The 15,009-nt window shown below is 41.7% G+C and overlaps 1 protein-coding gene across 1 annotated transcript in view; it reads left to right on the top strand.

Annotated features, from left to right (window-relative positions):
* The first annotated feature begins 1,475 nt into the window (after positions 1-1,475).
* LOC138629003 (uncharacterized) overlaps positions 1,476-15,009 on the top strand; it is a 20,300-nt gene continuing 6,766 nt past the window's right edge. The window contains 10 exon segments of the mRNA XM_069712442.1: positions 1,476-1,531; positions 3,371-4,587; positions 5,888-6,087; positions 6,229-6,400; positions 6,496-6,546; positions 6,838-6,943; positions 7,554-7,555; positions 9,806-10,360; positions 11,968-12,171; positions 12,270-12,431. Of these exon segments, the coding sequence (XP_069568543.1) occupies positions 3,445-4,587; positions 5,888-6,087; positions 6,229-6,400; positions 6,496-6,546; positions 6,838-6,943; positions 7,554-7,555; positions 9,806-10,360; positions 11,968-12,171; positions 12,270-12,431 (2,595 nt within the window). The 5' untranslated portion in view covers positions 1,476-1,531; positions 3,371-3,444.

The following is a 15,009-nucleotide window of genomic DNA, read 5'->3' as shown; positions in this document are numbered from 1 at the left end:
AACCCGTTAACAGTACTTTATATACAGGGCAGGAAGATGTGTATGCTCTCCAGGCCTTTGCTTAATGTATTATCTACACCTTCCCTACATATGATCTTCCATTGTTCTGCGTATAACTTGCAGCTGAGCAAGCACCTGAGCCAGCAGCAGAGGACATGCAGGCACCAGGTGAGGTAGCCCCGGGCCAAGGCCACCGGTGGGACTCACTACTCACTTGAAAGGGTGGGTTGCATTATGTGTTTACTGTACTGTATCGACTGTGAGTACTGCAGTGTGTGTGTGTGTGTGTGTGTGTGTCTGTTTCCTGGAGGTGTGTGTGTGTGTGTGTGTGGGGGGGGGGGGTGGACTGCAGATGTCCTTGCCCCGAGCTTTCTCTACATGAATATCTGCACTGTTTTGAAAGAATCACTGGCACAGAGTGACGTCAGGTCGTACAGCAGGGACGAGTCCTGGAGTCAGATGTGAGGGGTTCAATCTTAGTGAAGAGAAGACACGTAGCAGAGTGTCATTGCTAAGGGCAAGTGTTGCAGTAAGACTTGTTATGTTAAAATCATAGCCTGCAGTTTGCTCCTTGGAAACATAATTACTGCTCAATGTATTTACTTTAGGAATTCAGCTGCTACTTTACACGTGGCTGTAGAAACACGGCTAAAAGACGCTAAAACACAGATTTAAGTTTAGAGGGGCGGGATTGAAAACATACAATGCAACAGAGAAAATGTAGTGAAGAGGAGAGCGACAGTAAACGGGATAGAGGGACCAAACAAACTGAAAGAGGTGGTGGTGCACTGTCAGTGAGAAGCACAGGAGTTTGCTGCCCTCTAGTGGCCAACAGCCATTGTGTACCACAACATGAAACAGCTGAGCTGAGAATTAATTATTCATAAATGACAGGATGATAAAGCAGTATTTCACAGATATGAGATGATATGAGATGTAATTGATAATGTATGAAGCGCTTGCTTGTCTCTAAAAATAAGTGTAATCTTTTTGGACGAGCTGCCGTTGTTGATGGTCTGTAGTGATATCTGTAAGACTTTAAGTCTTACAGACTGGGCGTTTAAATTTACCCAGGAGTCCCTGAAGCAGCATCTATTAGTGGATTATCTACTTTTTATGCTTTTTTTCTTATAATAAAGTACCAACAATGTGAACTGCAGGCTGCTTAATTGTCATCCAGGCATTTTACCTTTGGGTTACATGCATCATTTCAGGTTAGCTCGCCACCTCCTCTCCTCTGTTTTATGAATGTCAACAGTTTCAGCCTCTCTTGTCTCTCCCACAGATTAACCTCGTAGTGCCAGCCAGCGCCAGCACAGGGGCGGTTCAGGTTTAATGTTTAATCTTTTACTCCCCCCTCAGTTCTCCACACACATTGGCCTGCATTGGCACTGAGCGTCTAACAGCAGGAGTGAGTCACCTGAGAGACTGAAGCGAGCTGAGTGGGCCTGCAGGACGGAGCTGCCATTTTACAGCAGGATCCACTCAAAGTCCTTTAAGAAACTGACATCTGCGTGACCGTAGAGCCAGGGTAAGCTGTTGGTTTTTGTTATTGTCTCAAAAACAAATATGTTTGCATTATGAATGTGTTCCCACTTTAACGTGTAGTGACAGTTTCATGACCCTAGATGTGTTTTAAGAGTTTGTGCAGCAGCAAACAGTGAGTCACAGCTCAGCGTGAACTCTGTTGTAATTAATCAAGCTTCAGCAGCATTGTAGTCGCGTTCTGGTCCCTCTTTGAGTTGTTACACTGGAGGTCCTGGTGGATTTGTGATGCTTTTTCAGAGGTTTTTCCAGTGTGTTGGTCCATATGCCACAAATCACACATTATTACAGTTCTAAAAAATGAGGCCAATGCGGAAGTGCCATAAACTGCAATACCACCGAGGGCCACTAGGGGTTGGCTCCCAAAAGTCTCTGACTCCATAGACTCCTCTTTAAATTCTCTCATGAAATATATATTGGTACAATATATAATTATAATGGTTTTGATAAACAATAGTGACAGAAGAGAGGATCGTAGGTTTGTCGCGAAGCATGTTACTGTTACGTAGAATAGTGTTTCAAATTATCCTCAATACAAACAATCCCACTAGTGCTAGCAAAGTTGTGTTTTTTTTTTTACCATATCATGATTTGGAGCGACCAACGACACAGCAAGTAACGTAACAAATGTTAGCAAGGTTGTGGGTTACCTGACACACAAATGTGACATAAGTAGGCCTACCTGCTTTGCGAAAGTATTGTAATCAACTGTGAAACTAAGTCACCTCCGTCTTCATGCTTTTCAACTCTCGAAGGTCTCTCCTCTGTTAGAAAGCCTAACCGATGTTAACGGGACTCTGTGGCCTGACCTGATCATTTTGTACCATCTCTTCTTCTAATTCCTTGACCCTGTCCTGCGCACGAGCATGGACTCTGTAGCTGGAAGAGTGTTGTGTGGCCGAGCCAGCGGACTTGAGGAGATATTTAGTAAATTTGACAAATAGTGTATTTGATTTGAATTTCTGACTCCACTTTTAACCATTTTGCAAATCACAGAAATGTTTTAGAAACCCTCGTTTTTTTCCCCTGACCATTTAAGGTTTAGCTTCGCTCCATGTCTTTTTAATATGAAAATGTTTTTAATAGACTCTTAAAGGTCTGAAAAGTCTGGATTATTTTTTGTCACAGTAACCTTAAATTTATGAGCGGTACAGTCTGTCTGCATTTAAACAGCCTTACCGTGTAAAGTAAGACAAAAACAAAAAAATATCGGGTCAGTAGGACAGTTGATGAATTTCTTGATAAAAAAATATAATTTCAAGCTGTAGAAACAAACCCAGAGATAATTACATCCCAACACCACAGTTCTCCTCTGTTCTATGCATCATATTTCCGCTCATTGTTTTATGGCCCACTACTTTGATATTTGGGTTACGTCTCACCAGCTTTGTTTTCAGCCACAGCCAGCAGCTGTTTTCCGTTTGAAAAAGCTCAAACAAACCCAGTGACTACCTGCTCGGCACCAAGCAGCAGACAGACACAGATAACAACTAGCTGGTGAACAGAGAGGAGTATTTATCTTGTTAGGTGCCTCGGTAGTAGTTGGAAAGAGAAAACAAAGCCAGAAGGAGAGAAAATATTGGACTTGCATCTATAAGCTCGGTACCAATGCATTTTAAATAGATGCTAATGTTGCTCTCTACCTGATTCTTAAATAAGCAACAGTTTGCGAACCAGATTGCCAAGAAAAATAGTTTGTCATGTTGAAATCATAATATGTGAGCAACTGAGGTTCAGATGAGGTAATTACCAAAGCATATAATCATAGTATGAATGCTAGCATGCTATACATTATGCTAATAGTGTTTTATTTTTTCCCTCACAGTTCTTCAGCTTCATGCATCATAAAGAATCTGTGATTACTTCTCCCTCAATGAGTTACTGAAGTCAGACCACAGCATGAAATCCTGGAGCAGGAGATTCATGATGAGACAAGAGGAGGGGAGTGTGGCCACGTCCTCCACAAGCAACAGGACCTCCACTAATGATCCACCAGTGCCTGTGTGGGTCACTCACACACCCACACCAGATAATGTCACAGATGACAGAGATGATGATGAAACGAACTCCACAGGTCACACATGCAGCACTCCACCTTGTGCCGAAAAGAAGAACAGTCACAGTGAAGGGAGCGCGAAGGACAGGCTGAAATCTCTCATCCCTCAGTCGTGGGGCGGCATCATCCATAAATGGACGAAGGAAAGTGACTCTGAAGCCAGCACAACCGGGATCCGGATCCTTCCCAATGGGACCAGGGTGAGCCCTCCTGTAAGTCCCCTCCTGGGGCGCAGGAACGGGAATGAGTCTCTCGAAAACTCCAGCCTGAACTCACACAGGCCTTTGATAAGGGAGAGTCCTTCTGATGATGTGTTTTATCAGGGATTACGAGAGGAATCTCTCCTGACCAGCATCCACCCTGCAGAGTATTACGCGGAGAAGATGGAGGTCTACAATCAGAAGTATTCTTATTTGAAATCCTGGCCAGGGTTGCTGAGGCTTCTGGCTGGACTTGAGCTCCTGTTTGGGGGCATGGTCTTTGCATGTGTCATCGCCTACATTCAGAAAGACAGCGAGTGGTCCAACAGCTACGGACTCTATAATGGGATATATAACAATGGGCTTGGACTGTCTGGGTACAGCTACACTGGCCCTATGACTCCTTTCATTCTGGCTGTAGCTGGAGCCTCCTGGATCATTACCCTGGGTCTCTTAGTGGTGGGAATGACGATGTATTATCGTACCATCCTTCTCGACTCCCCCTGGTGGCCCCTGACGGAGGCCTTCATCAATGTGGTGCTGTTCCTCCTCTACATGGCAGCAGGGATCGTATACCTGAACGACTTAAACCGCGGGGGCCTGTGCTACATGACAATCGGTGTTAACCCCGTCACGGCCAATCTGTGCCGGGTAAGTGGGGGCCAGATGGCAGGAACAGCTTTCATCTTCATCAACATGACTATGTATCTGGGAAGCTTCCTGGTATGTCTGAAGATGTGGCGTCATGAAGCTACGCGTAGGGAGAGGGAGTACTTTGAGAACAAGGTACAACACTTTCATCCAGTGGAAATGTTAAATGAAACACGAGGTCATCACTTCAGAATTCAAAGTGCTGCGAGGGAAACACGTTTCAAAGGGGGACATAAGAAGTTCTTTTGAATATGGGATGGTTAAATTCACCGTATAAGGCCTATAGAGAATGTAAAGTTCCCTGTTTTGATGTTCACTATTCCAGGTTTTGCTGTCAACTTTTTATCCCCTTTGTGTGACTCATTTTACTCTACATAAGTGCAGACCATTTACCATTGATGAAGTAGACTTGTTCTGCCTCGGGGTGTCTGCCATGTGGACCATAGCTACGTCCACCAACAGGATAAGCACCAATGATGAGGAACACAGTTGCAACCTAATACCCTGTTACTAATGTTTGGCATGTTTACCATCTTAGTTTAGCATGTTCATATGTTGTTCAGACAATCAGAACAAATGACGGACAGACAGATTTACATTTAGATACAGTCATGCTATCAGCTCCTTTTATACACCATAAGTTATATTCCTCAGCTCCATAAAGCACACGAGGGGAATTTAAAAACAGATGTTCTCCAGCTTTGTATTCACTTAATATGACATGGACTATTGTGGGATAGGGTTGGAGTGGAACTGGGGAACATGGGACTTTGTGTCCTTCAGATCTTGGGAGCATGCACTCACAAAACAAATCACTGTATGGCAGCGGACACTGGGATCTGATCCAACTTAATTTGCACAACATGCCCAGCAAGTAATCCACTCGACATCCAGTACACTATTTTAAAGCATTAGACAAGCATTAAGCAAATCAGTAATAATGTATTGCTGTGCCTGTTGCTGACAAGAAGACATTCTACAAGTGTAGCCTAAACACACAAATCACTTTGCTATCAATTTAGATCCTCACATAGAAATTACATATGCAAAGTTGCACATGTGTAAATCTACACGCACAGATTTATCTTCTGCAGACATGGCATGTTATTAAGCATCACAGACACAACCTGTGGGTGAGAAATAGCCGGTCAGCTAATATATTTGACGTCAAACAAAAAAGGGTGAGAGGCCGGGAGTGAACATGATAAATCTGTCTCCCAGCTGAGAGCTTGCAGCTTCAGAGGCTTCGCTTTTCAAAGCAGAAGAATGGAGCAGTTTTACTCATCTGGCTCATCTTTTTTTTTTTTTCTGACACTTACACTGTTTCCAGGCCTCTTGAAAAGCTTCATGTAAAGATGACACAGCCATTTGATAATTTGCTTTGTTGGTTCATATTTTCTGAATGATATTTTTTATTTTCCTATAGCCTGAAGAGGCGTTTCAGCAGTCCGTCCCACTGACACCGCAAAAAACTAAACACATATCATTCAAGGATGAAACTGATAAATCTTTTGATAAAGATTGTATGAATCAGCACTCATTCCTCCCTGGGATCCACCAGGACCCAGACAGTCTGAACAGAACCACAGTGTCCAAACACATCCCCAAAGTACACATCATAGCAGACTACATCATGTAAGTTAACATGTAATCTATCCGCACTGTCGAACAATTGAGGCATCAAATTCTGAATTTTGAATAAAAAGATTCTGTCCACATTAGCCGCAAAATAGATTACGTTTTTTTGTCAACATGTCGTGTCATTTCTCTGCGCAGAAAGTATCCAGAGATCAGCTGTGTGGAGGAAAGGGAAAAGTACAAAGCTGTTTTCAATGACCAGTATCAGGAATACAAAGACCTTCACAGAGATATCAGCACGACCCTCAATAAGTTTATCGAGCTGGATGCCATGATGGAACGACTCCCCAGAGGAGGAAAAAGCCAAGAGGTGATGTTTCAACCATGTCCATATTTTATTTCTGTGTCAGGTTTCCAGCTACAGACGTTTTACCTGCGTCTCTGTTTTTTTTTTTTTACCTGCAGGATCAACAGAGGATTCAAAACATTATGAAAAAGTATCATCAGAAAAAGACTGTAAGTGATGCAGTTTGTTAAATTCTCTCTTTGTGGCTGCTCAATCTGAATTTTTTTTTTTTTAAATACTTTGGCACTTCTAAAATTTAACCCAAAAATGCAGGATTTGGCATTGAGTAAACAACCTGGAATGTTTTTCCTCAGTAAAACTGCCCATTAATGCTAATAATACCGCGACCATCATCAATTTTGCGAAATGAAATTCCTCATTTAAGCCACAGGAGGAAAAGAGAAGACAGATATGGGAGCAATCTATCAGTAGATCATTTCTTGTGTGTTTATGTTTCCTAGGACCTGACTTTCCTCGAGAAAAAGGAGCGCTATGACTACTTGAAAGCCAAATTGAGCCACATTAAGAACAGAATCCGCACGTTTGACCAGGAAACCACAGCAAATGGTTGACCATGAAGACCAGAAAAAATATCTGCAGCAGCTGATGAACAGACAAAACAAATAACTTTTTCTGTATTCATTTTTTTTGTGTTTTGTGAATTAAATGCACTGAATATGTTATGTTTTAAGTGAAAAGCACATTTTAAAATCCAGGCCAAATAGATTATAAGAGATCATTGTATGAACTTTAACATGAAGTTTACATGAAATCTAGTTTATAACATAATTAAACAGCCAAGTGTAACGCTTGCTGCATGTGTTTTTTTTGTTTTTTTTTTTTACTTACTGTAAATTCATTGTTTGCTGTTAATTGTTTAAAATGTCATTTTCTTTTTATTCCTGTGTTCACACTTAACACCTTATAGTTCAATGGACACGAGGTATTCAGATTTTTAGTCTTGTCCTTTATCTTCGTCAGAACAAATTACGTTAGAGTATGGAAACTCTGAAGCATTTAAAAAAAATCTCTAGCTGGGTTTCACTGTTGAAAATTGTGCAGCTTTTCTGGCTGTAAAGCATTACATGACATAATTCAATAAACCAAACATGTAAAATAACACATTCAAGAAACTTCAGAGCAAAATCAAATCTTGTTTTCTCTGGCGGACACAGAGATGTAGAGGTTGTGAATTTATTGTTCTGCCTAAACCACAACAGAGCTGTCACATCGATAGAAAGCATCATGTGGTGACTTTGTCTGTTTTGTCTGCATTATGGAATCAGCTCCTTGATTATAACTAGGCTTATAAAATCACCTGTTTGTACATTCTCCAGTCATGTGTGATGAAGACTGACAGCTGCTGGAAAGTAATCTGAAAACAGGTAACGTGGAGGATAGTCAAGTTATAGCAGACTGTAATCTCAACAAAAATACCAGCAATAATTTGGATGATAATTTAATGGCTTTGATGGCATTTTTGCTTTAAAAAAATTACAATTGATTGACGAGTTTGTCTACTGATCAACAAATCAGTAAATCAAATAAATGTATCGTATGATTACAGGCAGACCACCAAGACAGCATCAATAAATTTATCATTTTTACTATTATTCTTATGTGACATAATGCCATGTGAATAAATGGTAAATGGTCTGTACTTGTATAGGGCTTTATCGCCTTTCGGTCTCAAGGCGCTTTAACATGGGTTTCCCATTCACCCATTCACACACTAATGAGACAGATCACCATGCAAGGTGCTGCCATCAAGAGAACATTCACACAGCGGAGCAACTTAGGGTTCAGTGTCTTGCTCAAGGACACTTAGGCATGTGGACAGGAGGAGCTGGGGATCGAACCACCAACCTTGTGGTCTGAGCCACAGCCTCCCCATAATAACCTATTAGTCAATATAATGTGATGGTTTATCAAAACATTCATAGCTTAAAAAGTATTAGTCTGTTGCATGGTCTGGACTGGACCTAATGGTAAAGAGGATACTTGATATGCAGTCTTGAATCTTTAATTTGAGCTCGAGCCTGATTTAGTCCACTAACTGAGAGCACGTGGTAGAGGCAGGTCGGAAGTCGTTGAAGTTTGACCCCGTTGAGAAAGTCAGACCAAGGTCCAGCCGTGAGTCAGGTAGGTTTCATTTACGGCTCTTTTGTCCGGAAAAGGCCATCATGGAAAACGTGGACGTTTTCGATGGTCGATGAGGCATAAAGCGGACGCTGTGACGTTAAAGAGGCATGACGTGGTGTGAGGGCAGCTGAGCTGGACGGGGACAAAGTTAAGGGACGCTTCTGGGTAAGTTGTGTCATGTTCCTATTGATTGTTTTTTTTTTTTTGAAGTTTTGTAGCTCGCATTTAAAGTAAGAGTTCCTATTATTAATTGTTTCAGTCTATCTGACATGCTGAATGTTTAAAGAAGAAGCCATTTGAAGCTTCTGGAAAAGACTTGTGACTCGTTTTATTTTTTTATTAATTTTTTTACCTGTACCTAATAAAGTGGTCAAATATTTCACTGGAAATGGAAAGTGGAGTTAATGCTTTAATATTGAGGCTGACCAGGTATTAACTTATTTTATTGTTTCCCAGTATGAATGAATATATTTCGTTCAGGTGGTGAATTAATAAAGTAGGTGGAGTTACAGGTATACAGTACTCCTAAAAAAAAGAGGAATTGATTGAAAATTGAAGAATTAGTTTTGTTTTCATATTTTCTGAGAGCTAATTTAAACCGTTAAATACACATTTAATGACAAAATCCAAGCCGTTCTGCGTCGCCTGACTGTTTGTTGTGGCTTCCCCTCTCTGGCGGGCTGACACTCAGCAGGTGCACACAGGTAATCCAGCCACCATGTAGATGGAGATGGAGATGGAGGGGATGGAGCACGTCTGTGGTTCTCCCCCTGCAGTAAACACCACGCGTGGCTGCCCTGGCTCGCCTCTTATCTGCTGTCCGTCTGAATTATTGAAGCCTGTTGGGTTGAGTTCCTCTACATTGATGAAGTGTGGGTCAGTGATACCGGAGAGAGGGTTCAGGGACGGACTGAGGTGAGCGAAGGGCAGAGAGGTGCATGCTGTGCAGCAAAAGAGTGCTCAAAACCAAAAGATTAATTTCGTTAAATTAACGGAGGACAAAGGAACAGGCATTTGGAGGGCACGCACTTTAAATTTTAAAAGTCATTTTTACTCGGCGAAGCATCCCTCCAGAGGACTGAGACGACAACAACAGGTTAGAGTTGTGCTATTAACCACCTTCGAAGCTGCTATTAAATGCATTATTTTGTAGTGGTGAGATATGTACAAGCTTTATAAATTGGTTGTGATGATATTGCAACACAGATCAAACACTTGTCTTTCCCCATGAATTAATGTCACCTTATTTGTCACGTGTCTTCCAGGTGGAATTGCATTAATATCCAGTGAACCATGCATGAGCCTCGGTACTACGATAGCCCCCCGGTGTACAGCCCTCCTTACAGCACCACCTCCCACAGCTTCTATCCCCCGAGGAGCGTCCATTCCCCCCAGAGCCAGTATGTCCCCGACACCCACAATCTCCCTCCGGACTCCTACTACGTGGAAGAGAGGCCTCAACAATTCTACCGCTGGCTCTCGCCTCCTGGTTTTGTCAAAACCTTCCAAGGAGCCACAGTGCTCATGTGTTTCCTCATCTTCGCCTTCGTGGCTTCCACCTTGGTGTGGGACATGAATGGATTTGGGTACGGGGGCTACGGCGTGGGGAACGCTGGAAGCGTGTCAGGGATGGGGTCAGGATATTACGGAGGCAGCTACGGCTACGGCAGCTCCTACATGACGCCGCAGTCTGCCAAGGCAGCAATGATTTCTATGGCGGCCATCAACTTCCTGGTGTCCCTGGGGTTCCTGGTGGGGAGCTTCTCACGGTCCCGGGTTATGCGCGGATGCAGGTTCTACCTCACTGTGTTCATCTGTGATATCATCTTAGCGGCCCTTCAGGTGAGTCCGCCTAACCTCCAAATAAAAACAAAAATCCAGTGACAGATATGTTGTTGTTGTTGTTGTTTTTTTAAAATCTCTGAGTTATCTCACTTTATTGTATTATTAGTCAGTTAGTGATTTGCTCAGAATGACTTTCATCAGCACTCAGAGAAACATGCTGCAGTCTGCTGTAGATTATTAGATGGACATACAGGTGGTGTAATAATAAGAAAGTCAACGAGTTTCCGGTGTTTCTAGTTTACAAGAGAAAGTCAAAATAACCACGTTTTAGCTAGATTTTATTCTAGTCTATTGAGTCCAGTCTCTTGTCTTCCTTCTATAATCTATAACTGTTTCATTGCTTTGTGTGATTATACAAAATGATCTGTCTACAGACTTTTATCAAAAGCTGTGTCTGGGATCACTAGTTATTGTTTCACATTACAGAGAGTCATTTCTTCAGTTGTTTATATCAAAATCTAAATTTTGCCTTGACCTCCATCATGACTGTGAGAAACCCTAGTACCAGGATATGTCCTTTATCCCTCACATTAAGCAAACTGTTTCTTTCACCTGTGCAATATTGTCATAATTAGGAAGATCCTGTCTCAGAATGATGCAGAAAAAGTACTTCATGCATTCGTTACCTCTTGGCTGGACAATTGTCAGGATGTCCCAACAACTGTCTGTAAGGCCTCCAGCTGATTCAAGATGCTGCAGTGAGAGTTTTGACAGAAGTTTGCAAGAGACATAATGCTTCTCTCGTATTAGCTTCTCTTTACTGGCTCCCTGTGAAACCACGTGTAGAATTTAAATTCCTACTTTTTACCTATAACACACTAAATGACCAAGATACATCATATTTCAAGAGCTTATAGTTCCATATTATCCCAACAAAAGTAGAATGGGAGCCAGAGCCTTCAGCTTTCAGGCTCCTCTGCTGTGGAACCAGATCCCAGTGTGGGTTTGGGAGGCAGGCGCATGCTCTTCTTTATTAGGATAACATCTTTTCTGTATAAGAAACCTCATAGTAACTGCTACACACTTTGAAGTGTTGTTGCTTTTGGTCTGAGGTTGTTTTTTTTGTTTTTGTTTTTTGCATTGATGTTTTTAATGTGTTTTTTGTTCTTTTAATTAGTTTCTGTGTTCTATTGTGACTGTAAAGTGTTTTGGGGTCACGTTACATGGTGGTTTTACACTTAAAATAAAACTGAACAAAATGTCAACACAACAATGAAATCTATATTTAAACATAGCAGACCTGTCAGAAGAGTGTTGCCTGTTTTAGCTTCCTGCTGTTTGGTGCTGCGCGGGGAGTTTTAGAGCTTTTATTTATAGAGAAAAGCTGCTCGCCGCTCGGTCAGTTGAGCTGACAGGATGATTAGGTGACAACTCTCTGCGGGTTCATCAATAAGAGCAGCCACATTCACATTGTACACAGTCACTTGATCCACTGTTGATATAAATACTGTATATTGATTAGCGCCGTGGCTTTAAGCTCGATCAGTCACTGATCTACCTCAACACAACATTACTGCAGGAAGTAAAGCCAGAGTGGGACCTCTTTGTGCGTAGAAAGAATGTCAATCATCACTGTGGTTAAATCTCGGTTTTGGCTTCTGTAGGGCATCATCGACATCATCTTTGTGATCGGGGTGAACCCGATGTCTCAGAGCTCACAGAGCATGTTGTACAACCCCATGCTGATGATGTGCCAGAACATCCAGGGCAGCCCCAGCCTCAGCGGCAGCGTGGGGGCCGGCTTTCCCGGAGGGTTCCCCATGTACAATCAATACCTGCACCACTACTGCTACATGGACCCTGAGGAGGTTAGAGGGATTATTCCATTTCATTCTTTTCTATTTTTGTTGTATTCATTCTGTATTCACTCATATATTCGGATCTATAATGTACTCTCTTTCCTCAGGCGGTGGCGTTTGTATTGGGTCTGATGGTGGTGTTGGCGTTGTCCTTCTCTGCTTACTACGCCTACAAGACCCGCAGCAAGATTTGGCGTCACGGAAAAGCTAATATCTACTGGGACCAGCCGCTGGTCAGGCAGTCGGAGGGGCAGGATGTACAGGACTGGGTGAGTCATATCTCACTGTGTTTGTTATTTATTTCTTCATGATATGTTAACAGAGGATGAATGGGGGTTGGATTTGTTAGTGCGATCTCCGTTTGCATGGCAGTACATACAATATTAAGACTAATAACTGGAAAACAATCAGTCCCGGCAGTAAACTCTTATTTCTTGTATGCAATGTTAACTAATCCATCAAGTAGGCCGACCCCTCGTAACGACCTCGCAACAGAGACCGTTTAAATGATTCCTAGAGATCATGGGATTTCTTAAACCGAATAAATACCACACGCAGAAAAACAAAACTGCTTCGCTAGATGAATCTTGTTGTTACTAAGATATCTGTTGGAAAAAAAGAAAACCGTGGGCACATGTTTTTTTTTTTTTATAGTGGCACCGTGTTACCCACTCACCGGCACAGCTGATATGATCCAAACCCAATAGGCTTAACAGTTCTTCAAAAGCAGTGTAAAATCAAAAAGTCCAAATTCATTGAAAAAAAAAGATAGATGTCATCATTTCCAAAATTCACAACATGTTTTTATCTAATGAAATATTCTGCTTCAATCCAAATTTAGTGAAGTTTAGCCTTTCAAAAACATTTTCGCTGCGGCCACAAAACAAGAAAGGCACACAGCTGTATAATGGGTTGATCTTGCAGCAATCTAACAGGACCATGAAATATATTCATGAAAAAAAGTTGATTTAATAAAAAAAAAAAAAATAACCCACTAGCTCACAAAGTTGCCATGGAGATGGCAGAGTGATATTTTCCAGTGATGAGCACAGTGTGCTGAATTGAGCACGTTCCAAATGTACAGTTAACAGTTCGATTTCTTGGTCGGTATTACTTGTTGTATAATACCTCATACAGTTGTAGCAAGCAGGCAGCAAGTAGGACTTCTCAGGGTTCATATTAACACATTGTCATGATTTTCATGTCTCTATCGTGACCGTTGAGTTTCCCACTCTCAGATGACCTGCTGGTGTTAATTCAGGGAGTGTTTATCTGCGGCACACCCAGGTTTCACTCTGACTGATCATTAACCAGACTGGTGATAACAGCTGCACAGAAACTGAATAAGAACGACTGTGAGGCAGCTTTATATGATCCTTTGTGACAGGAAACGGGTCAGGAGTCTCCTGTAATAAGCAATTCACCTCATGGTTAAGGAGACAGCTTCCAAGTTTCAGTTTACCGGAAAAGATTATCACGTACACATTTCCTGCACACAGTTACAATCACACGTTTGTTTATGGATGGACTGATTCATTTGGAACCAGACAAAGTATGTTGTAAATAAGTCTTTATGTTTTAAGAAAACATTTAAGACAAGTATAGATCTGTAGAAAGTTTTAAATGATCAAAGCTGTCCAAATTACACAACTCACAAAACAAGACAGTGATGCATAAACTTTTCATAGAAAGCTAATTATGCTTCACTTAGTAATTTTATACTGACACTATTCTCCATATACTTAGCCGAAAACATAGCCAAATACAACATCCACCTTAAAGTATTACTCTGAACTCTCAACTTGACAAATTCTTAGACTTTATACACAAGATTTTTTAATATAGTGTATTTTTCAGCATTTGTGTTCATAATTATCTGGTATAATACCAGAGAGCCAAGAAGAGTTGCACTTTCCTGTTTTTCTCTGTATTTGTTAGCCTGGATGACATAAATTATCAGTCAGAGGAATTAAAAGGCAGCAGTTACAACTACACACCGAAGGACTCGAGGTGTGGCCTCATGATAAAAGAGTCCTCACCATAAAATTGACAGCACTTGAAACGTTGGTTTTTTTTAGTTTTCAATGAGCGACCTCTTGAGGTCGTGTGAATTATGATTTAATCCACAGAAAAATGAAAACTAGGAATTCAAACTGCAGTATCAGTCAAAACTTCGGACACACCTACTCATTCACTGGTTTTGCTTGTCTACATGCTGGAACAATACTGAAGACATCAAAACTATTCAACACTTTTGGACTCATGTCAGTAACAAAAGAAGACAAAACACTTCTCAATGTAACCACATTTGCACACTTTTCATTCTTTCAACAAGCTTCACGAGGTCGTCGCCTGCAGCTTTTCCAACAGTCTTGAAGGAGTTCCCTTGAAGGAGCACTTTTTGGCTACTTTTCAAACCATCTCAGCTGGGTTTAGGTCGTAGATCATCTGATTCAGCTTGCTGCTTCTCGTTCAAACACCCCTCACAGAGCTTAGAGGTGTGTTTTGGTTCATTGTCCTGCTAAAAAACAACTGATGGTCCCATTAACTGTAAACCAGGATGGATGATGTGCTGCTGTGCTGCTGCACATCATGTTGTGGTAATCCTGCTGGTTGGGTGTTGCCTTGAATTGTGAATCTATCATTAATAGTGTCGGCAGCAAAGCCCCCCCCCCCCCTCCCTCCAACACACACACACACACACACACACACACACACACACACACACACACACACACACACACACACACACACACACACACTATGACACCTCTTCCTCCCCCATACTTTGCAGTGGGAACCGCACATTCAGATACCGTCCGTTCACTTTCTTTGCATCTCACAAAA

The sequence above is a fragment of the Brachyistius frenatus genome, unplaced genomic scaffold (genome assembly GCF_029030835.1).
Source record: "Brachyistius frenatus isolate BFR_SWC_R1_liver_20210118 unplaced genomic scaffold, ASM2903083v1 Contig_110, whole genome shotgun sequence".
NCBI classification, from domain to species: Eukaryota; Metazoa; Chordata; class Actinopteri; family Embiotocidae; genus Brachyistius; species Brachyistius frenatus.
This window is presented reverse-complemented; position numbering and strand designations above follow the sequence as displayed.